Source organism: Macrotis lagotis, chromosome 2 (assembly GCF_037893015.1).
Source record: "Macrotis lagotis isolate mMagLag1 chromosome 2, bilby.v1.9.chrom.fasta, whole genome shotgun sequence".
NCBI lineage: Eukaryota > Metazoa > Chordata > Mammalia > Peramelemorphia > Peramelidae > Macrotis > Macrotis lagotis.
The window spans coordinates 70,296,011-70,321,469 of NC_133659.1; the positions used below are offsets into that span (position 1 = coordinate 70,296,011).

General features: G+C 38.7%; 1 protein-coding gene across 2 annotated transcripts in view; it reads left to right on the top strand.

Annotated features, from left to right (window-relative positions):
- Positions 1 to 23,241, top strand: part of PAPPA2 (pappalysin 2) — a 372,249-nt gene extending 349,008 nt beyond the window's left edge. For both annotated transcript variants that reach the window (XM_074222103.1, XM_074222104.1), the window contains 2 exons: positions 16,293 to 16,391; positions 20,643 to 23,241. In XM_074222103.1, the coding sequence (XP_074078204.1) occupies positions 16,293 to 16,391; positions 20,643 to 20,717 (174 nt within the window). In that variant the 3' untranslated portion in view covers positions 20,718 to 23,241. The remainder of the gene's footprint in view (positions 1 to 16,292; positions 16,392 to 20,642) is intronic.
- The last annotated feature ends 2,218 nt before the right edge of the window (positions 23,242 to 25,459 follow it).

Genomic DNA, 25,459 nt, shown 5'->3' on the forward strand with positions numbered 1-25,459 from the left:
TTCTTTGTCTCAGTGGAGATGTTGCTTTGTACTGGAGGACCCAACATCAATTCATCATAGATCTCAGGATCGCAGCATATCAGAATTGAAAGATCATTGGAGGCCGTCTAGTCCATAACAGACCTAGGCAGGAGTGATTTCTACAAGCTCACCCCAGAGTGTTCATACAGCATCCATTTAACATCCTCAGCATTGGAGAAGTCACTGCCTTTTCAAGCAACGTAGTTTTAGTGCTAATTGTTAGGGAAATTTTCAGTTCAAAAATTCAACCTTTCTGCAACTTCAAATTTAACAAATACTTATTAGGAGCTTCCTATTTGCAAGGCAGTTAGGTGACTCAGTGAATAGTGCTCTGGGTCTGGAGTCAAAAGATCTGAGTTCAAATCTTGCCTGAGACTGTTACTAGCTGTGTGACCCTAGGAAAGCTGCTTAAATCTTTTTGCCTCAATTTCCTCATCTGCAAAAATGAGCTGGAGAATGAAATGGCCAACCACTCTAGAATCTTTGCCAAAGTCACAAAGATTTGAAATGACCGAAAAACAAAATTTGCAAGGCACTGTTGTTGGTGCTAGGGATACAAAGTTTCAAAAATGGCACAGTCTCTTTTCTGAGAGCACTCACATTCTATTAGACTCTATTGTTCCTAATTCTGCCTTCTGGAGCAAAAGTAAACAGGCTTCACATCTCTTCCAAGTGACATTCATCCAAGTTCATTCAAACATCTATCCAGTCTGACCTGTCTGACCTATCTGACCCACCTCCCCCCACATCTTCTCTTTTCTAGTCTTTTGCTTATTTTCCTCAGTTACTTCAAGTGATCTTTTTTCCTCCAAGAATTGTGTGGAAGCATCTGGTCACTCTTTAGTTTAGTACCCCAGCTATGGAAAGTAGAGGAGTATGATTCAATTAAATATGAATGTCTTTATTCCGATATGCCAGATATAGGAGATAAGTAGACTAAATAATACCTTTCCTTAATAATTATATAGTCTATAGTCCCAAGGTCACATATTTTCATTATCAGCTAGCTCACATCTCACCAGTAATCTGTTAGGATAGAGATGGATGAGACGACACTTTAATCCCAAATCCCAATTCTAGTGTTCATTGGTAACCAGATATCTATGCTTCAAGACAAGTTAAGGGCTAGGTGGCAAATGAAGAGTGCTGTTCCTGGAGTTAGAAAGATTAATCTTTGTGTTCTGACCTCAGACATTTCCTAGCTGGAGATCCTGGACATGTCACTTAACCATTTTTGCCTCAGTTTCCTCATCTGTCAAATGATCTGGAAAAGAAAATGACAAAACTATATCTTTTCCAAGGAGTTGCAAAGAGTGGGACATGACTGAAATGATTGAACAACAACAAAGGGTTTTCAATAAATGCCCATTGTCCTCTTGTTGAATGTTTGTTGGAGTTAGGAAGTTCATCATTCTGGCTGGGAGACCTCAACAGGGGACTGAAGGAACAACAATTTATCACCACTGTTTAGAATACACTAAAATGTATGTACTTTTCTTAAGGGGTAGAAAGAAATTTTCAAAAGAAAAATGTAAAATTAACTCAGATATAGAATTATAACTAGAGTCCTAACTAGAAAAAATTGTTGCAGTGTGCTATGTTAGTCAGCAGACTACACTGAGCTTGGAATCATTGCTTGGAATATAATAAGCCCCTCAGAGTAGAAGATTCTCAGATTGCCTGAGGAGCGAAGAATGGGTGTAGGTTGAAAAAAAAAACCTTTATGCAAACCATAAGAGGATATGCCCAATGTGTGGGCCACAGCATTTCTTATTTCCTCTAATTTGAAGACAAAGACCAATGGTAATTCTCAAATGGAGTATGCTCTACTAGGCCATCTCCAGTCTTCCTGATGCATATCTGGCCACTGGATTCAAATGGTTTTGGAGAAGAAATTGAGGTTAGTGACTTTGCACAGCTCTCCCCCACTTAAATCCAAATCATATAAATGTCATGGCATCACATCTCTGATGTCATTGTTCTCTTTAAGAAAGGACAAACAACATAAGAGACAGCATGGCAAAGTGAATAGAGCTTTGGGTTCAGAATCAGGGAGATCTGATTTCAAATCATGTCTCTGACATATACTGACTATTTGACCCAGGGAAAGTCATTAACTTTTTTTTTTGTTGTTTTAGTTTTTGCAAGGCAATGGGGTTAAGTGGCTTGCCCAAGGCCACACAGCTAGGTAATTATTATGCATCTGAGGCCCAATTTGAGCTCAGGTACTTCTGACTCCAAGGCCAGTGCTCTATCCACTGAGCAACCTAGCTGCCCCTGGAAGTCATTAACTTCTTAATGCCCCCAAGAAACCCACTTATAAGGTTCAGAGTGGGTGTGTGGGTAGAAGGAGTTTCCTCATTGGGAGTTCCAGTAAAAATTTTTAAAGGATTCATATGAATATTCACATATACATACATATGCATGCCTACATATATATATATATATATATATATATATGTATATCATATCATCTGTATTCTAGAAAAACCCTCCAGGCCAGTTCCCACACTTGCCACCATGAAAAAAAAAACCATCACCAGAATTAATTGCCTTGAATGACACTAATGAGGTATTATCGTATGTAAATTATTAATTCATGTCAGAAACAAAAATCTAATCATTTTCACATCACAGACATCAGTGTTACAAAAGTGTAGCTCACAGACAACTGAGAGAGCCTTGGGGGGACTTCTGATGATCTCCAGACAGCATGATGAAAACTACTGCCATATGGTATTTTTAGGACAGAGAGGTGCTATCATGAAATCAAACAGTTGGTTTTTATGACTCCCAAATTGTTGAAAATCATTGGATCATAGGTCAAAATGATTTATTTAGTGTTTTTAAGAATTTTAAGAAGCATTTTCCCCCCAGTCAAGTATAGTTCAGCCATGATAAGGACTTTGTGGGTAGGGGATGAATACCAGACTTAGGGTTGGAATGACCCATGTTCTAATCCTGATTCCTGACACTTATATCTGAGTGACCCTGGTCAAGTCATTTAATCTCTGAGAGGCTCAGTTTCTTCATTTGTCAAATAAAGAAAATTATATCTATAGGATTTACTTCACAAGTTTTTTCATGCAAACTGTAAGCAACCTCTCAGAGGATATGCATATATGGGCCACAGTGCCTCATAATTCCTCTGAATTGAAGACAAATGTAATTTCCATACTCCATGCTCTATCAAGGCCAAGCATCATTCTGATGCATATCTGGCCCATTTTTTGTTTGACTGGTTTGTTTTAGTGCAGTTAAGATTATACAGTGGAGAACTGGGTCTGGGTTCTAGAAGAACTGAGTTGCATTTTCATGTCAGACCCTGGGAAAGTCACTTAACCATAGTTTGACTCAGTTTCGTAACACTTACTGCTCACATTTGTGAGGATCAAATCATGTAATAATTGTGAATCCCTTAGCAAGTGACTGGCACACAGGTCCTGTAAAAATGATAATGAGAGGGGTGGCTAGGTGGCACAGTGGATAGAGCACTAGCCCTGGAGTCAGGAGTAACTGAGCTCAAATCCGACCTCAGACACTTAATAATTACCTAGCTGCATGGCCTTGGGCCCCGTTGCCTTGCAAAAAAAAAAAAAAGGAAAAAAACCTAAAAAAAATGATGAGATTAAGAATATAAAGTGATTAAAATGTTGTACAAGTATCAGTGGTTGCTGTTATTTCTATCTTTATCATGATTAACCAGCTATTGTGATGCAGTGGATAGAGTACCAACCCTGGAGTCCTAGGAACCTGAGTTCAAATGTGATCTCAGATACTTAACACTTGCTAGCTGTGTGAACTTGGGCAAGTCCCTTAACCCTGATTGCCTCACATCTGGGACCATCTCTAGTCATCCTAGTTCATATCTGGCCACTGGACCCAGATGGTTCTAGAGGAGAAAGTGAGGCTGGTGACTTAGTGCAGTTCCTCATTACTCAACTCTAGTTCAGGTGCTTGTCATGGCATCACCTCCCTGATGCCATGGTCCTCTTCAAGAATGAAGGACAAAAGATTAATCAACTATGACACTCTTTCCAGATTTCTCAGTATGGATACTGTTTGGGAAGTGACTGAGGAAAGGAAGACTGGATTTGTATAAGAGGGGAACCCTTTCTCCTATAATGTGCTCACTAATTGCAAAGAGGCAGGACTTCTGTATATGAGTCTTTAGGGTTTTATTTCCTCTTGGTTGTTCAGTCTTCTGGTAAGATTTTTTCTCATTAGCCCTTTACAAGTTAAGGATTTGGTTTTTGAATGTCAGTTTGCCCAGGACATGTGATTTTTGGTGCTGTGGGATCACCCCAATGTAGGAACCCCTTCCATCTATTCTGATTACAACGCATTTTAAATTTATAATCTTAGAGAATTGCCCAACGTTTCAGAGGGACAGAGTAGGGAGAAGGAGTAATGGAATTTGTCTATGCGGACATAGCTAGTAAATGTCAGAGGCAGGATTTGAACTCATCTTCCAAAATCTCAATACAAAGCACTTTATGTACCAAACCTTAATGTGAACATACAACTCTTAAATGAGAACTAAGGGATGGAATTTAGATATTGATATTCCAACTGCTGCACACCTAGCCAACTTGACTAGCCACCGATGAGTCTTGCCAGTGTTCATTTTATCAGCAAAATCTGGGCAGATGTACTTTATCTTTGTTCCTGGACAGGTTAATAAGGGTGAGCTACTGACATTTTCTGCTTGAGTTCCTATGCTAAATGTTAGAACATCAGCTGCATGGGGATGTGCGGATGAGTGGGAGAATCCATGGGTTGCCATGAGTCTTTATTAGGAACAAAATGAAAGAGGCTGTTGAAAGGTTATTTTTGGCTGAAACAAAAGCCACAGTGAGTCTCTTCTTCTTCCTGTTTTCTTCTGTTGCTGTGTTGGGGGAAGGTGTGTGTGATAGTTTAGAATTTATCCGATGCTAAGATACCCCAAATTGCTCCACTATTTTGATGATTGCCCTCTCCCCTCCCCCACCTCAATCTCACTCCAGGCAATTACTACCCTGTTAGGCAGCAACTTGTAATCGAACTCAAAGAAACCAAAGTCTAGCTCTTCTTACAACATGTATTAACTGGGGACACGTTACTTTGCCTACCTGAACCTCTGTGACATAATAGAAATTGGACTTTATGACCTCTAAAGTTTCTTAGAAATCTGCATTCATGCTCTGGGGCTTTTAAACATCCAACTTCCTTAAATCCAAGACTTAATCACTTTAAAAAATATTTTTATTCTGAAGCTTGCAAACATCAATAAATATGAACATTCCCATATATACAACAGAGAAAATAGAGAGAAATGTACATGAAACATGATTCTCAATTACATATAGCATACATTTTAAGAAGAATATATTAGAGTCAACATATTCCTTTTAAAGTTGAGCTGCTTGTTGTCTTCCTCTAATCTTTTTTGTACATTTTCCAAAATGTTTCAATGATCTTTTGATTCTTTTCTTTTTTCCTAACATTACTATTGCTAGTATCCCATTACCACTCAAACCCCCTTCCCTCTCACTTAAAAAAAAATAAAGCAAATAATTTATAGCAAAAAAGCAAAGTCAAATAAAATAGTAGTTGGACACTGTAGTAATTAGAGTTTATAATGTTGTAGTTATCACATAAATTGGTCTAGTTCTGCTCAATTACTCTTTATGAGGTTCTTCAAGGCTTCCCAGATTTCTCACTAAACCTTTCATCATTTCTTATGAATTAATATTTTTTAAAAACTCATACATCATAGATTTGATATGTCATTGAACAGGTGTTTCTTAAGGCCTTAAAGCCTGGCTTTTGGCTACATGTTGGGGTACAAAGAAAGGCCAGACAAAGAGGGCCAGGATAGAATAATGCCACTCAAACCTAGAGGGAAGAAAATAACCAGGAGAAAAAGATGATTGATAATGTCAATAGCTAAAAAGAGGGAAAGAAGGGTGAGGATTGAAAAAAAAACCCATTAACTTTGGCAATGGAGAGGCCATTCACCAATCCACCCATATTCCTCTTGTGTCATTGTTCACAATGACTGGGAAAGACATCTTAGGAATAGGAAGAGTAATATTATTTCTACCTTCATATACCTGATGCTCCCTTTGTGACACTGAGCAAATTACATAACCTCTAGACCTCATTTTGCTTCTCTATAAAATGAAGGATTGGACTAGAGGGGTTCTAAAGTCATTGACAGTTCCAAATCTGTGGTTAGCCTGAAGTTAGTTTGACCATTGTCATGTAGGCAAGCAGGCACCCCCCTCATGATGTCAGAAGTTTTCTTTGTGTTTTGGGGATTTGTGGGAGAAAAGAAAATGAAGAATCATATGTGTACATGTCTATAAATATATGGGAAGAATCATATGTGTATGCATTTATATAGAGACATAAATAAAAATAAAAAGTCCCTGAAATGTCCCAAATAGTCAACATAGTTAGGGGGCCTAAGACTTTAAAATGAGGCTCACACTACCTCCAGAAAGGGACATTATTGTACTGGTATGTAATTCAGAACTACAGGGAATCATTTAGTTCATCCAATATTCTTCTGAAGGTCCAATTGGTGCTGCTTTCATTTTGCAGATGTAGAGACTGGAATCCAGGATGAATAAATGTCTTAGCCAAAGTCACACAGAAATAGTAAATAATAGAGTCAGATCTTCCAATGTCCAATTCAGACCTCTTTTCACTATACTACAACCCCCTTCTTCATAGCACAATACTTAGGGCCATGTGTCCAGATGCATTAAGTCATTGCTCTTTCCAACAGACAGATATGCTTGTCATTTTCTTATGGAGCATCCTCCACTAAAATGAATACTTTCATCACTTGTCTTTCCTTTTCTGCCTCTGAAACTGTCCTATGTATCCTGTTTATTTTCCTTCTTGTCTTCACCAGCATTTTATACTTCATTGCAAAGAAATAGTTAAAAAGTGAATCTCTTACTATCTTTGAGATGGCATTAAAGTATTCCTGCTTCACCTCAAAGCATTGTGGAGAGTTTTTACATTCCAATGAGATGTTATAAACAGCTGTCAATTTTGGCATTAGGTTTATGTTGCCCTGGCTGGACATGGCATAAAATCAATGTTCATGGTTCATCACCTTGTCCTTGAACTCTAAAGAATGGGGAGAATGTATTAGATTATTACTACCACTAAGGAACAGAAGTGGAGCATGGGGGGCAGAGGACAAGATACAAGTGAGTACCTATAATGGCTGATGAAGGACTCAGGCAGATGGAAAGGAACACTACTGAAAGTTATACTGGTAAAAGAAAGGCTCCATTTGATTCTCTGTTTAAAATATCATCTCCCAACACCCATCCATTTGTGTTCCAGTATCTACAGTGTTTAAAAGGCCATGTCTTGATGGTAAATCACACTGTGGGCTTTTGAAACCTAAACTGATCATTTATCTTGGGTAGAAAAGGACCTTGATCATTTTTACCTTGGGACTAGTCTCTACTATAAAAAGTTGGGAGAATAGAAGAAATTGGGTCTTTTCTTCTCCTCCCTCTACTTCACTTCTTCCTAGATAAATTTAAATATCCTTGAAAGGAAACAAGAGGAAAGTATCATACCCTTCCAGTATAAAAAACCTAAGTGGCCTGGGCAGTCTTGGGTATCCTTAAAGTTGAGTTCCAATGTTACAGAACTTAATTGTTTTACTTTGTTCTCTATTTCTCTTCTTATCAGAAGACATATAATCAAATTCCATTTCTGAAACTTAGTATCTGTGTGACCTTGAGCAAAAACTTCCTGGCTTTTAGTTTACTGATCTATCAAATGAGGGGATTGGAAAAGATGACTTCTCATGTCCTTTTCAGTTCTAAATTTATGAAGCTCGGATCTTCTGTGATGGTGGTCTTGGAAATGGAAGCAGTATTTTCTTCTGAAGGTCCAATTGGTGCTGCTTCCTAATATTCCTCAATGCCTCCAGGCCTTCAATGGACCAATAATTAGCTCATGGTGTTAGGAGAGAGATTCTGGGATTTGGTTTAAGATGGGAAGACTAGCTCCCCAATGCATGTGCTTCCATGAAGTGCTGGCAATGCTAGTTGTGGTGGGGGCAGAGATCAAGAGGAGGGCCTATTCTATGTAAAACGCACTTAAAAGGGGGTGACTAGGTGGCCCAGTGGATAAAGCACCGGCCCTGGAGTCAGGAGTACCTGGGTTCAAATCTAGTCTCAGACACTTAATCATTACCTAGCTGTGTCACCTTGGGCAAGCCACTTAACCCCGTTTGCCTTGCAAAAAAACCTAAAAAAAAAACTCACTTAAAGCTGCTTGAAGTGCCCTGCCTATCTCTCTCTTTAACCATTTTCTCCCCGCTCCAATCCCATGCCACTGCCACCTTCCCTGTCTATACCACTCTCCTCCCAATCTAAAGATCTCCTATTCTGGGGTTTATTCATTGATGTTCCAAAAAGTGTACTGGCCTTTTGGATTCAATGTTAGACATACCACTGATGGAACTAGAAGATTCTTAATTCCTGTTCATTATTCTTCCTTGCGGTTTTTATCCATTGTGCTAAACATCTTCCTTTGGTTCTTTTAATACCTTGGAGATATCACTAAAGTGTTCAAACTCTACCTTGGATCCACTTTCTTTTCATAGAATCTGAGACCAAAGGATCATAAAGTTACAAATGGCCTTAGAAGTCATCTAATCCATCCCTAATTTGAGAGAGGGTACATTTATATCACTTTAGTATAATATTGTGTAGTGGTGATATTGGAGTGAGGGGGACTTGAGTTTGAATCCTGTACATTTATTAGCCTGCATTTCACCCTCAGGATTATAGGTTGTACCCTAAAGAAGTAGGATGACTCTTCTATCATCCCATAAATCCCTTTAGCTATCTTAGACTCGTTTTACTCTTCTGGAAGATGGGGATAATGATAGAACCTATCTCACAGAGTTGTGATTGTCAACTACAATAATACATGTAAGTGATTTGCATTATAAATGCTTAATACCATTATTATCCTGATACTCATAGAGATTTAGTAATGTGTCGAAACCAGAACAGATAAGATTCAAACTCGGGTCTTTTGACTTCAGATCCTTCCTGACTCTCTTTCCAGTCACAATTCAAGCTTGGTCCAAATTCATATACAGGTCGTCACTGATAATACAGCAATTAATTCTACTTCCACCACCACCCCCACTCCTCCCCAAGCTATAGTTTCCCTTTACCCTTTAGATTATCAGTCATTTTGGTCCTTCCAAGGTTGGGGTGCTTCGTTATTATTATTATATAACCACCTCTAGTATCAAGAAGATGGACCTGAGGATCTGGTAGCAATTTGAGACTGTTGAGAGACCTAATAATAACCACTAGTTTTTATATTTCAGCTTCAAAGATCACATTCATTTCTAACCAGTAGTGGAGCTCTGAAGGATAGGCTTTGGATTTAAGTCTAATAGAACAAATGCTTTGACTAAAGCAGAAAATACTCAGAGCACCGTATCCACTCTCGAACAATGATGTAGCTTGATGCATTAGGAAAGGCTCAAAAATGCTTTTTATTAGCACTGAGGGATGGATTAAGGATAAAAAAGAGGGGTTAAGAGGCATGAAGGTTGTAGTTTTCCACTCACATAGTGGAACATCTCGGCTCCTACCTCCAACTTTGCAGGGGATGTCTCTTAACCACTGGTAGTGGAAGCATCCAGTTCAACAAAGGATGTGTGTGGTCACTTAAACTCATACCATCTCTAGGAGGATTTTCCCCAAACCCACAACATCTCGTGGAGAAGCCAACCAAGTCAGGGCAGGCTATCCCCATGTATACACATTCCTCTGAGCTCCCAGGTCCAGGCACGGAGGAGTAGGCTGATTCTCTTTCTCATTTTCCCTCTGATGATGGAAATGAGATACAGAACCAAGTCAGCCACCTGGCTTCAGGCTCCCTCTGCTTAAAAACAGCTGTTTTCCTCTTTCACACACGCACAGCTGTGGCTGGGGCCTCAACGTCCCGGTTCCAAGGTTACCTCCTTCTGCAAGCTTAAACCTCAAGGGGCAATTGAGGGGTCAAACTTCATACTTCAGTGGCTTTTTCAAATTCGGTCTTTCATCAGTTTCCGAAGTATTAGTAAAAAACCACAAGGAAGGGGATGACTTTGTATCCCTTTACAATTCAGTTGTGCTCACCCTTCATCATTTGATTGGTTTCAGTATTTGGGTATCAGAGCTTTAACCTTTGTTGGATGCATGCCAAAGGAACGTCCATTCAGCCATTTAAATTAAGTGTGGTAATTATGTCACTTGATAGCAGTAGTGTATTGTGGAGTACTAGGCAAAAGATCTGGGTTCGAATCCTCCTTCAGCCAGGAATGACCTCTGTGATCTGAGCAAGTTCATTTCAGTTTTGTGGGTCTCAGCTTCCTCATCTATAAATGAGGGGGGGTTGGGCTGTTGTCTAAACTCCTCATCTCATATTTAATGAGAGCATGAAGGAAGCAAGAACTCAGTCACCAAGGAATGCTGGACAACTCATGGAGAGATTGGGCTAGATAACCCCGAAATTTCCTTTCCAGTTTTAAGTTGAAGGGAGTCTGGATTTTGCATTCCAAAGAGGGTCACCAGAGGGCTCATACAGGGAGAATGATAAAAGCTAGAGAATTCTTCCAACACATGGGGTAAGGAAAATCATAAGTAGGTCAAAGATCATTGAGCAGGGAAGCAGAGTCTTGAGTAGCATACATAAGGTCCATATTCACATGTACTTCATAAGGTGGACAGATGAATATGTATATATATGTATGTATATATGTAAATCTATATGTATTTTTATTTTTACACATTTTTTTTCCAGCTGTTACAAAAACTTCATTAGGTGCCTGCACCACAACTGCCTTGGGGGAAAAAAAAAACAAAACAAAACCTTCTATTTGGCCAGACAGATGCAGCCTAAACAATACAAAGAAACAGATGTGACCGTGATTAGTCATCCAAAGGACTGACCAACTGTGAGCTTTTGTTGGGAGGTGACTTAGGGAAGGCAGAAGAAAACAGTAATAAGCCATTTGTCATGAATCAAGTTTGTGATTAGATTAGCACCTTCTCTGGGCCTCCAACACTTCATAAGCAGAGAAGCAAAGTCCTATAATGTGCTTTACCTGGAGATAATTAGTCATAGTGTAGAAATTACCTACTATGAATCAGTGACTACCCCCACAAAACATCAGAGAGGAAGACATAACAAAGGGGGAAAGAATGAATGTTTGTTGCAGAGGAAGGAGAGGATGGGATACATTCACACAAATCCAGTGAAAAGTCCAGGAATTTCCAGTTTGATGTTTGGCCTTCTCTCCCTCCCTTCTCCCCTCTCTGTTTTTAATCTGTCTCTGTGTCTCTGTCTCTCTCTCTCTCTCTGTCTTTCTTTTCTCTCTCCTTTCTTTATATGTTCTGTCTCTGTCTCTGTCTCTGTCTCTGTCTCTGTCTCTCTCTCTCTCTCTCTCTCTCTCTCTCCTTTCTTTATCTTCTCTGTCTAACTGTCTCTCTCCTCTGTCTCTGTCTCTATCTCTGTCTCTCTCTTTCTCAAAGCATCATGGAACTCATAAGCTTTGGTACTTAACAGAAAATCCATTTGAAGTTGATAAGAAATGAGACATTTTCAACAATTCATTTATTGATCCTATTATCATAGATTCAGTCCCCAAAGGGGGCTTCATTGTAAGATAGGCCAGGCCGCAGCTACTCATTTCTATACCCATAAAAAAATGATCACTCTCCCCTTTGTCGACCTAGAGAAAACTTGTATATCTCTTTTCCTTCAGACATGTGACTTTCTATCACTCTTCTCTGGAATGCTGAGGAGAGTATCCAGATAGATGATAGACTGCCCTGGGCTACTTTGCAACCATACAAGTGTGCCCATCATCAAGACCCATCAACACTTTGCCATTTCAGCAGATCCTCTTGAAAGAGCACTTTTGTCATGTGACCCATGGGATCCTATAGCCAGAGAAGGTTTTCCTGCCCCTGGACACTAGGAATATAGACCACTGTCTTGCTATCTTATATTCCATTATTCTATGTACCTGTATGGCTACCACAAAAATCACTCACTTAGCAGGAGGCCACTTATTTAGCAACCTTAACTGCAAAAGCACAACTTGGAACCAGAAGGTCAAAGAGAGGGGGAGAAAAACAGTCCTTTGAGCAGCCAAAACAGATGTCATACACTATGGCTCATGGACTTTTCTCCTAGGAGAGCTCCTCCCAGGTCCTCACTCGGGCCTCTATCTACTCCTTTTTTAGACTTATTTCTGAGAAATGCTTTTATCTCATTTCCCACCCACAGCCTAATACAAGCAATAAATTGGAAGGGTGGGGAAGCTGCTCTACACACAGTCATACTGACAACAACAAAAAGTCGTAGCCCACAGCCTGTCAATGAGGGAAGGAACAAAATACGATGATTTAAAAAACAAAAACAAACAAAAAAAAAACCATAGGAATCCTAAAGGCAAAAAAAGAAGTTCGAGACCATTCAGCGTAGGGGCAAAAAAGCAAATCCTAGAGGCTTCATTATTATCCTGAGGTTCTGTCTTACACTTCCCTCTCTTCCCCAAAACACCCCCCCAACCCCCGCCAAAAAAAAAAAAAAAGCTCATGTGAATTCACAGAATTGGATTGGCTACGTCTCTGATACAGGTTTATGGGGTATCTATAAAGGGGTGGAGAAGAATCTTCTCCACAATACCTGCATCCCCCAGTCCAACTTGTTTCCTTCCCTACTATTACCTAGAAGTCGTTGGTGTCTTCTTTTAATCAATCGGCCTCAAATAGATCTTACTACAAGAAGATATGACAAGAACAGAAGTAAAACATTTCTCCTTAACACCTAAGGAAATACTCTCCCTTAAATCAATTCAGTTCTGGGGGCACTGGGCTCAAATTTCAAGCAGTTTCTAAATAACATTTGTCCCACTAAGTGTATTTCCAAATATGGCCAAGCTGTTGGCTAAGTCCCATCTCAACCACCCCCTGACTGGGTCATACAGTTCATGGACTTCTTAGCTCCTCACCATCTGGTTTCAGGCAAATCCCATCATTCACTCCTGACCCCAGACTTCTGATGGCTTGCCATGCTAACCTTCCGAGTCTCACGAGGCAGCCTTTACTACTTGTGAAGTGATACTCCTTCACTTAAAAACAAGGAAAGAAAAACATTTTAGAAACAGACACAACAATGACAACAGACACTCGCTCCAAGGAAGAATGCCTAAAGAATTTCAACAAATTTATTTCCAATATACCGAGTCTGATACCTTTAAATTGTTGAGACAAAAGCCCCTAGACTGCATCCAGGCTTCAGAGACTTGCAAGATTTTGGATCAATTAGTCATTTCCCCCCTCCTATTATTTTTTTTCCATTGTAACTTTGGATACAAGCAGTCAAGTTTCCCCAACACATGTTGCCATGGGCAACTTTGTTTGTTTAGGGTGGAGTGGTTGGTTTTGGCAGGTTGGGGGGAGGAGCAATTAATGCTAATAGGTATAGAGTAAGATTAAATCCTGGTCTTTCCAGTGATTTCCCCATTTTTCTCTCTTCTTCCATCCCTTTTCCTTCCTAGAAGACCTCACAGAGGCACAGAAGTAGTCTGTAAATCATTTTAGTCCTATAGGATTATGAAGCTGGAAAGGACATAGGAGGTCACCTAGCCATGCTTCTTTCTTCCAGGAGGATGATGCTTAATGATTCCCAGATGAGAATCCATCTTCCTCTTAAAGACCTCCTGAGAAGTAGATTCAACAACTTCCCTTGGTGATTCATTGTAATATTGATTAGTCCTCACTGTCAAGTTCCTTGTTACAGATGTAAGAAAACCACATTGGAGACAATATACACATATGGAGAGAAAGCATATTTGTACTGTTGTATTGTTATATATGTTGTATATGTTTTATTTTTAAATAGTCATTCACATGGAAAAGAAATATATGACAAGTTACAAGAAATTAATGACAAGTTACAATGTTGGAAAAGGAAAACCTATCTCTGAACCTTTCTTTTTGCTTCTTCCTGGCCTACTGTCTTCTATACAAGTGTTCTTCTAGGCATCTGAGATTGCCTTATGTCTAATACATCCTTATTTGCATGGATATAAAATAGAAATACTATTTCCCTACCAATCTAGATTCCATAGAGACAAGTATCCAAAACACTCACATCCTAGGCTATTTGTGTTAATCCCAGATTCATCTTTGATTAGAAAAGAGGACTTCCTCTTCTCAGTTGACATCACTGAACAGCTGGTAGATGGCTGTCATATTTCATCCCAGAGATAGCAGCATTTCAGTGGTCAGCAGATTGACGTGCAGCCTGCATAGGATGTCAGCTACTTCGGGATTTCTTAGCATGTGATTTGCTTAAATAATGATGGTTTGAATTAAAGTTCCCTAAAACTTAAAACTGAAAAATGGCTGTCAAAATTCCATCATTGGTAGAGGGGGCTTCATCACCCAGTGTTCCCTTCAGTGGTATCAAATTCAAAAAGAAACAGTGTCATGAATCTAATTACTCATCTGTAATATAAAACACATACCATATAATATAGAATAAATTAAAGTAATATATTAGTAGGTTCTCTTTTACTAGCAGGCTCTATAAGGGAAATATTATCTCAGTTGGGAAAATGGAGAAACTGAGGCATAAACAAGGAAGGAGAATTGATTTGCCCATAAAATTCAGAAATAGTTATAACCTGGGAGACATCAGTGATTATACAACTGTAAACATGATATAAATATTTTATTTGTTTTTCAGTTATATACAATAATAGTTTCTACCTATAATTTTTTTGCAAGGTTTTGAATTTTACAATTTTCCCCCTACCTTCTCCCTCCCCTTCTCCCACAGAAGGCAATCTGATCATCTTTACATTGTTTCCATGCTATACATTGATCAAAATTGAATGTTAAATATGAATTCTTAACTTGATTTCCATTTATTCTTAAAATATTTTATAACTATATTTCAATAGATTTAGTTTCTTTTGTTATCTTATGTATTTTATTTTGCATATTTAAAAATATTATTTTTAAGAAATCCATAGGCTTCACCAGTCTGCCAAAGGGGTCAAAGACACAAGAGTGGTTAAGAATCGCTGCCCTAAGCAATTAACTTGAGAGGTTTTTAGAGGTTTTGCAGTAATGCAGCAGCTCAGAATGGAGGGGAGCCAATGTTATTGAGTAGGTGGGCTGGCTGGTAAGTCCTCCAAGATGCTGTGGGACTGCATTTCCTGCCAGGGCCTTTCCTCTTGAGATCCAAGGCATTGGGCCACTGAGTTATTGTTTAACCACTTGTTGCTGTTCTTATCATATGTTCCCTTTTGGGGTGAAACACTCCATTAACTCTGGTTTGGCTTGGGCCTGATTCCCATTTTCGTTCCTGCTAACTTGCAGCAGTAACAGGAGCAAATGGAAACTGTTTGGCTTGCTCCCCTGTTACCCTGTGGTTTCACTGCTGTGTGCAAAGGACTGATGCACATGTGTGAACATCTCTGCCCCAGACTGGGGTCACCAAATGCAATGACAAGTTGCTTTGAGACCATCATCTTCTTGTATTTACATAGCACCTCTGGAATCTCCTAATCTCTAAGAACTAGCCTTTGTCTAATCCAAGGAAAGTGATGAATGCCCTCATTCTAACTGGACTGAAAGCAGTAGAAGTGACCAATGAACCAACCACTAAACCTAACTGACAGTAAGGCAGAACTTCAGTATAGCCCCTACCAGTTCCTTCTGGTCTCTTGATCGGCTGAGCAAATCTTGGCAGGAGACTTTGCTATTACTTGGGAAAACTAGTGAAAAGTCGCATTCATTCCTATGCCATCTTAGAGACCCTGTGGACAAACCAAGCTATAGCTACTAACAAAAATATATAGATTAGGTCCAAGGCAAAAAGGTCCAAAGTTACTGACCTGTGTATCACTGACTTTGGTGCAATGATATTAGAGTCATTAAAATAGTTCATTACAATTAGCAGATACATTTCATATAAAATTTGGTCAGTATTCTTTCCTGTGCCTGTTGCCGTTTATCCTTTGTTTTTGAAAAGAACCAATGAAATCAGCTGGGTGTGTGAATTGGATTTAAGTGAGGCAGAGTCACACATTGTCAGCCTCACTCTCTCTAAGGATTCTGGTTTTTTCTGTAATAGTTCGAGGCTTGACCTAGGGGGAATAAAATAAGAACAGTGATAAATGGGATCATACATAGATGCTGACTTGTCATTTTTCCTTCCAGCCTTTTCAAGCTGATGGGTGGTGTGATACAATCAACAACCGAGCCTACTGTCAGTATGATGGTGGAGATTGCTGTTCTTCAACCCTCTCTTCCAAGAAGGTAGGTGGGCAGAGCTTGGTCAGGGGGTACCAGGTGATAAGCAAAAATCTTGGTAAAAGCACTGAGCTACTCTTGCTCTGGTCTATCAGTTAAACCAATCTGAGTATTTGGCAGGAATTGATTTCCAGACATCATATTTATTTTCCTCAAATATTCCTTCTTTGTAACACACACACACACACACACACACACACACACACACACACACACATGCATGCAAGCCTAATATGATCTTAGTACTAAGAGAAGCATAGGTTCTGGGAACTAGAGAAGTGATATTTCCATTCTATATCCTGTTCTGCTCAGAACATATCTAGAGTACTCTGTTCTGTTTTGGGTCTTACACATTATAGAGAGCATGGGAAGTATACCAAGGAGAATAATTGCAATATAGGGTTCCCTTAACTATGCTAAATGAAGATCATATAGAAATTGGAAATAATCGATTTGGAGAGGAGAAGCCTTGGGTGTTGGGAATAAGAGGGAAAGACCATAACATAATAGTCATCTTCAAGTATTTAATGCTCCACCATATGGATGAGGTATTAAACTTTGTTTTCTTGAACTTCAGGGAGAAACTATGGGTCCAATGAATTGGATAGAAGTTACAAAGATAGAGTTTTCAACTTGACCCAAATAAAAAACTTTGTAAAAGAAGCATTATCCAAAAGCAAGATGGGTCACTTTGGAGTTATTGGGTTTCCCTTCAATTAAAGATTAAATGTCTGTTTGTTAGTATGCTATCATGGGGAATTCTGTTCAGATATGGATGGGATAATTAGATAGCCTCTGAATTCCCTTCCACTTCTGATGTTTTAGGTGTCCTTAAATGAATTTTCTTTTGAAAATTCATGAGAAAGAAGGAACCCTTGATGAAAGGGATAATCTTGAGAGTTAGAGAATTCAAGTTTAAGGTTCTTAGGATGGTTCTGTATCCTTCTTCAGTCCCATTGAGGTTTTTAGGATGGTTCTGTATCCTTACTTAGTCCCACCACCAAAAACAAAAAATCCAATATAATAGCCATCCACCATATCTATTCTCTCCTAACCCTGTCTCCCCCAATCTCCAAAGAATAATTGTGAAGACAGGCTAATTTGTTTAGACAGTTCTGAAATTTTATTAAATTATGTAAATAAATTATTCATTCAAGATCACTGGATCACACAGAACCTTTCTTAGTTCACACTTTGGGAATCACTAATTTGAATGAGCTAAGAGTACTAGGGCTCAAAGAGTAATGAGTAAGGTCATTCTATCAACTAAACAAGTTACAACAACCTCTCTAACAGACCATTGTAGAGGGAATTCTACTCTTCCCACCTATCGGATCATGGATTTGGAGATTAAAGAGAAGGTAGAGTCTGTGTGGTGGAACTGAAAAGGAGGAGAACAGGAAAGATTTTTGGAAAATTTGTTGATTTGCAACTGGTCAAAGGAAAACTTGCTTCATTCTTTGCCTATGGGCCCAAAATGAATTGCACGCACAGAATCAAACCTTGTAATTTCCACATTCCTTTCAGTTCAAAAAGTCTATAAGTGTTTATCATCTAAAACATTCAAGAGTTATCCCAGCTCCCAAACTAGCTAAATTCAGAAGGATCAATTATCTATCATGTCCCACAAGCCTCAAGTACAAGATTGAAACCCACTCAGATTGGTCCCCACATTGAGGCTGAAGAAGATAGTGATCAAGGAGTATACTTGACTACCCCTCCTTCTCCCCATGCTGTGTTGCTGAGTGATCTCTGGATCCCTGAAGGACATAGCGCACAGAATCAGTGCTATTGACCACTCATTTGTTCTCATCTCATGGTCCTACTGATCATGATTTTATTGCTATCTCATTTCAATGCCTATGGATACCATTTGACATAATCCAGTATCGAAAGAGACCTTCTTCCTCCTCCTGGTGTACCATTTAGTCTATTTTGCCCTAGTATATGATTTTCAACCAGGAGAAATACTCAAGCAACACTACACAGCAAAATCCCTGAATCAGTCCTTCTCCTCAGTGCACTTGGAAAATAATTTTGTTCATACTGTGATGAGAGTTCTCATGATTGTGGATTTGGCCATCCTGAATTTGTTAGTCAAACACAAGATCTTTGTGTGATCTTCACATATTTCCCAGAGTACCTATGCACCCCACTCAACATGACTAAAAAACATCACTGAAGACAAGTTGGCTGCAAGGAAAATCTGAGGGCATAGTTGTTGGGGAAAAGGAGGTCAGATGGAGATACAGATATGTTCTGAGTCATGTCTGAAAGAGAGGAGACCTAGAAAGAAGGAATTAGTCATTTCAGAGATGGTAGAGGAGAGCCAGAGTTTCACCAGAGCACTGAACTTTTCAGTAAATCTTTACAGCAGAGAGGGAGAAAGATATCTGGGTGCCAAAAATGGCACAATTTTTCTATAAAACTATAAGACTATAACAATGCTTTGACTTCTGTTGTACTAATACTGTGACTACAACTGCAACTACTACCACCACCACCACCACTACTACTACTACTACTACTACTACTATTGCCCCTACTCCTTCCCCAACTGCTGCCAGCCACTGTTGGCACTACTTAATACTACTATCACTACTATTATTCCTCCTACCACTGATAACTAACATTTGTACAGCATTATAAAACATTATATAACATTTGTACAGATTATAAAATGTTTTAAACATATTATCTACTTATGATACTCTAACTCTGTGAGGTAGGTGTGACAATACTTCATTTTTCAGATGAAGAAACAGACTAGGGAAGTTCTGTCCAGGGTCACACAATTTATAAGTTCTTAAGGTAAGAGTTGAACTCAAGTTTTCCCAACTACAAGTTTAGTATTCTAAAATACTTTGTAACCTTGTGGCAATATAGTAAATATCAGACACCCTAGATCAGAAGTCAGAAAAGGTGTATTTTAACATCAATTCTGCCACTTATGTATGAAACACTGAACAAATTGTTTAAACTGTCTACTCATTTGTAAAATGAGTAGCCTACTGATGTCATCATGATATAGCAGATTAAGAGCTGGTCTGCATTCTGGGTTCAAGTCACATCTGGCATATTCTGGTTGTGTGACCCTTGGCAAACCCTAAGTGATTCTCTAAAGGATTCTTATCCACTTAGTGTATTATGGACCCTTTTAGCAATCTAATAAAATCCTTCTTAGAATAATATTTGTTTCATTCATAACTGAATACTTGAAGAAAGTACTAAATTTCAGTTAGAAGTTGGTGAAGATAAAGTTGCACTGTTTTATATTTCCCTATCAAGTTTCACAGACCCCTGGAAATCAGGGATTCCAGGTTAAGAATCTTAGTTAGAAAATTAGAAGCTAGGGACCTTTCTGGATATTCATCAGTGGAATGGGTTTTATTACTGAAAATTCCTTATACCAGTGAAATCAAAATGGGGAAAAGCAATGCTTACCTCAAAGGTCTTCATGGGACAATAGATATAGAGTCTTAAAAATTTCCAGCTAGAAATGATGAAAGAAACTCCCAGAAAAACCTAGAAAACTCAAAATGATGATGTCCTTCATTTTTTAAAGAAGAACATGATGTTGGGGGGGGGGCACCATGACAAGCACATGAATTGGATTTGAGTGAGAGGGGACTGTGCTAAGACACCAGCCACAGTTTGTCCTCTAGAGTCATCTGGGTCCAATGACCAGATATGAATCAGGATGACTGGAGATGTGAGACAATCAGGATTAAGTGATTTGCCCATGTTAAAAATGATGTAATTGGAAAAAAAATTATTTTTTAAAAAACTTGGAAAGACTTACATAGATGGATGCAAAGCAAAATGAGCAGAAATGAATACAATGATACAATACTGCATGATGATCAACTGTGAAAAACTTAACTATTCTCTGTAACACAATGATCCAAGACAATATTGAAGGATTTATAATGAAAAATGCTATCCATCTACACAGAAAAAAAGATGGAGCCTAAATGCAGATTGAAATATACTTTTTTCCTTTATTTTTCTTTGTTTTTCCCCTTTACTTTTTCCTCACAGTAGGATGTACATAGCAAGAAAATTTTAAAACCAGAAAATTCTTGTTTTAGTTATTTCAATTTATATATAAGAAAAGACAGTAACAATGTGATAAAGATAGGTTTGGGGAAATTGTGGGTAAAAGTGATCCTGAGATAAACAATATGGGATTTAAAAAAAATTTCAAATATTCTCTTAACCCCCAGGGTGATAAAGTTTTCTCTTTATCTCCTATAGGTAATCCCATTTGCTGCTGACTGTGAGCAAGATGAGTGCACTTGCAGGGATCCCAAAGCAGAAGAGAATCAATAAATGGGGCAAAAAGACCCTGCTGCTGGCCCAGGAGGCTAAGAGGGGTGGGGTGAGTGAGGAAGGAAGGGAAGTTTGAAGAAAAGTCTGGAGACCAAGACTGATGGAAGGAGGAGATGCCTGGAGAGACCATAAGAAACCAGGGAGGAGAGGAAGACTATGTACTCTGTGAGAGAATGCCTCTAAAGTGCCAAGCATGTCAAAAGACATTTGTGTTATTGATGACTATCAATATCATCATTGTAAAAGGAGAGAACCTCATCCAAGTGACAGGATAGCTACTCTTGATGGGCCAAGATCCCCCTGTACCATGCTCCACTCTCATGCTCATCTCCGACACTCTCCTCTTCTTCTTCTCCCTTGCTCTCCCACCCCATCCCAGCCCACCCACACCCAACTTATAAACTCAAGCTCAAAATCACCAAGAAGTTGCCAGGGACTCCTTGTATCTTCTTATCATAAATGGTCTGCCATCTAGCTGACTCTGTCTTCTCTAACCCTGTCCTGCTTCCTTTCTTCAACTGCATAGACTCCTTCAGCAGTAATTAATTTAGTCATGAACTCTATAAGTATTTAAGCAAAACTACATAAATTACATAAATATATGAAATATACGATATATTTTTTGCTGTCTATTAAGGTAAAACAAATACTCTTTGCCACACACATGCTGCTGTAATGTACGTGTCCTACATAATATTGGGAGTCTAGGGGTAAGTACAGAAATGATCCTTTAATCAGTCCTTCCTTCCTTCCTTGCTTATGGGATCAAGGCAGGGAGTAAGAGACTGTGTGATAACTGTAATCCTATTTAGCCTTTGATAGGATGAATTCCTGGAAGCAGGGCCTGAGCTACACAAACAATGGGTGAAAAACAACTTAGTGTCACCACTAGTGACCCGTACCAAGTTGAGACCAAGAGACCCAGATCATTCCCTTTTCCTTCCAGTCTATTCAAACAGGGTAGGTTTTGCCTGAATGGTTGAAGTACCCAGTAGTGCTCCATCTAGAGGCAACATGGTGTGGTGAATATAGAGGTGACCTTGGAGACGGGAAGATTTGGGTTGAAATCCTAACTGACAAAAACTGACTCTGTGAACTAGCCAGATTACTTATTCTTTCAGTACTCTAGGCAACTCTCTAAGAATCTGGAATTGAAGAAAGGTTACTGACTTGCTGATTGTTGAGTTGCCTAGACCAATGAAATCAAAAATTCAGTCTCTATCCCTTTGGCCCCTACTGAGTCATCTAAGAAAATTAAGGTATTCAAGCTTGCAAGAACTCTTTGGTTAGTGGCTAGATGACTTTGGTCCTATTCTAGATACATATGTGAACCAGAAGAATTAAATTCTATCATATTAATTATGAAATTTAAGAAAACCTAATGAGACACAGACATTGGAATATAAGAATGAGGATGGGGCCAGCTGGGGGTGCTGTGGATGGAGTACTGGCCCTGGAGTCAGGAGGATCTGAGTTCAAATCCAGACTCAAACACTTAATAATTACCTAGCTGTGTGACCTTGGGCAAGTCACTTAACCCCATTTCCTTACAAAAAAGCAAAAACAAAAACAAGCAAACAAACAAACAAAAAAGAATGAGGACAGAGACCAGATTGAAAATGTGGCCTTTGGGAAATTAAGAAATGCTAGTAGAGACAACTTTCTCAATTCATGGTTATTTCATATGATTAGGATAGAGTAATATTTGCTCCTTCTTTCTAGGGTAGGTAAAGGATTAAAGTCCTTTGCCTTCGATGTCAAAAGCTTACTAATATTTTCCAAATGCAATTATTCTGTATTTAAATGCCTCCATCATGGGTTGGCAAGATGGTCAATTAGATAAACTAAATGATTAAGACTTGCAGAACATGTAAAAATCCTGCCTGGCTCATGAAGCTTAATATGAAAAAAATTAGACATGAAATTTTGTGATAAATAGATTTCCTCCATATGCTATCGTACCATTTTTTAAAGCTCAGTATTCATTGCTCCCCTGTCTGAGGCCATGATCTCTCTATATTCAAGTTTTTCTTTTAAGTCTCCAACTTCAGTGGTTTGTGGAACAAGATGCTAAAGTCAACATCTCTTGTTAGAACACTCACCTACTTCTGCCTCTAAGAGTATTCAGTTGACTTGGGCATTATCCAGGGGTTTTTTTTCACTCCCAAGGCTGACAGGGTAGGATGGAAATTACCCAATGTGTAGAACTCAAATATGAATTTCATTCAGTCACTTAGCAACAAGTATTTTCTAGAGACCTTCTGAGTGTTCAATAGTGTAACATCAGGAATTCACTCTTTTCTTATCAGCCATGCCCTCTGTCACATAAGATCTCTCCTCTAACCTAGAGAAGATTTTACTTTAAATATATATATATTATATATATATATATGCATATGAAATTGCAATGGATAAAATGAGTGGAATTTCAAACAGAGATAAAGATGGAAAAAACCTGAAAATAATTCAGAGAAAAATCTATCAAATTTAGGGTTAAAGGAGGCCCCATCTGGGAGTAGGGGGGGGGGGTAGTGGTGAGAGAGAGATGGGGGAAGAAATGAGTCAAGGTGACTCAGTCCTTAAACCAAGCCTGGAAGCATACCCAGGGGGTGACTTTTGGCAGTTAGAGATGGTTCAGAGAGTCCAAAGGAAATTCAAATCAAACATAGCGTGAAAAATCTGTGACCCATAGATACAGATGCAGCTAAATGGAGAGACACATGGTGTTAGGGTGACACTCTGTGGGGAGATAGGTGAATTTCAGCAATATGAGACCCATAGTCAGGCTTAGCCATTTGGACTCAATAGTTTGGTTTTAAAGAAAGTTAGCATATTTATCTACCCACCATAAAGTAGACTTAAATATATCAATCCCTGCCTTACCTTCTTATACCCTCAAACTCTCAAAGATGTTTGTTTTGTGTTAGTATCTTGAGTAAGCCTCTGGTAGAGACAAATTAATTGCTCTTTAGCACCCTGGACCATTAACTATGGAAAAGCAAATACAAACTGGGTATAGGTTCATCTTGTGCAACATTCATCTTTCATTGAAAGTGATTGAGCAAGAACAAACAAAAGAAGGAGTAGGAAGAAGAAAGATGAACTCTGGGATTCTCTAGCTCTTCTCAAGGAAAATACTTCTTATTTACCTATATGCTCTGATCACAACATACACACTTTGGCTCACTGATTCCTAGATCCATTGTTCATTTTATCATACAAAAATTAAATGTTTAACAACTGTAATATTAAACACTATTTTAAAAGTTAACATCTTTGACCTGCTCAAGAACACATATTCTAAAATGAAAAGGCAGAGAGAGGGAAGCATACATTTTCTCAGAAAGCAGGGGAACTTTGTGATGTGGAGTTCTTTGTATGGACTGATGAAGCCTATGAAACCTTTTCAGAAGAATTTTTAAATATATAAAATCAAATATATAAGATTATAATTGTTGTGGTCACGACCCCATTTTCTTTCTCAACGTATTTCTCAACTGAGGAAAAATAGGGTCAATGACTCACCCAAGGTCACACAGTTATTAACTATCTGAGGTCAGGTTTGAAATCAGGTAGATGAGTCTTCTTAATTCCAGAGCTAGTATTCTATCCACTGTGCTACTTGGCTGCCCATTATTTTGGAAAATAAATATCAAAATAGATAAAAAATTCATGAACCTCGGATTAAGATCCTTTGTTCTAGAAGATGTAGCAGGGGTGCAGTGAGGGGAAGTAATGGAGGGGGGAGAAGTAAAAGACAAAAACAAAAAAAACCATACCCTAATTTTAATAAAGCATCCTTTTGCATACCTGAGGTCACAGAAAATGAAGGAAACTTATTTCTGACTCAAAAACAGACAAGGAGTTCAAATATACTGGTGAGCTTTTCTTGGAAAATAATAGAATGAATTATTCATTTTACAAATGACCCTGGGAGATAAATGGCTTTTATTGGGCTAGGAAGATGCTGAAAAATTCCAATTCCTTGGATAAGTCTTTGGACTTTCCAACATTGTCCAAAGTATCAGGCATAAGGTCAGAGAGAGTCATGATAGCCATTAAGGCTGCCCAAGCATAGCTGTAGTCCTAAACAAGAATGAGAAGTCTATCACTCATATGAACTTTTTTCTCTGCCCAGCCTCTTCATAAAGTTGGTAGTAAGCAGGGTATTTTTATTTTTTTATTTTTATGTCTTTTATTTTATGTTGCTCATGTCCTTGACTCCATATGGTTCTCCAGGAAAACAGTAGAACCTATTTCATATTGTCAGAAAAGTAATGCAATGAATACCATCCTCCCCTGGTTCAAGCAGAACCTGATCTAACAAGTAGCAGTCCTCCATCACCTCTAGTCTATCAGATGACAATTTCCTCCTCCAGATCTTGTCTCTGATATCACAGGAACTTATCAATCAATCAATCAATCATTAAGCATTTATTAAATGATTGCTATATGCTAGGCACTGTGTCTGAATATACAAACGTAGGGGAAAAAAAGATTGTCTCTGCTTCTAAGGAGCTTACAATTGAATGGTCCATAAATGCAAATGTCATCTACTATGAGCAGAGACCAGTCAGGAACTAAATTTCACTGGTTATGTATTTCCCAGAGGACATTGACTTGTACTCAGTCCTTGCCCTCTCCTCACTTGCAGTTGAAGAACTTACTAGTTCCAAAACCACATCGCTTGGTATCTATTCAACCAGTCTTCATAATGGTGTGTTTGGATAATCTTAACACAG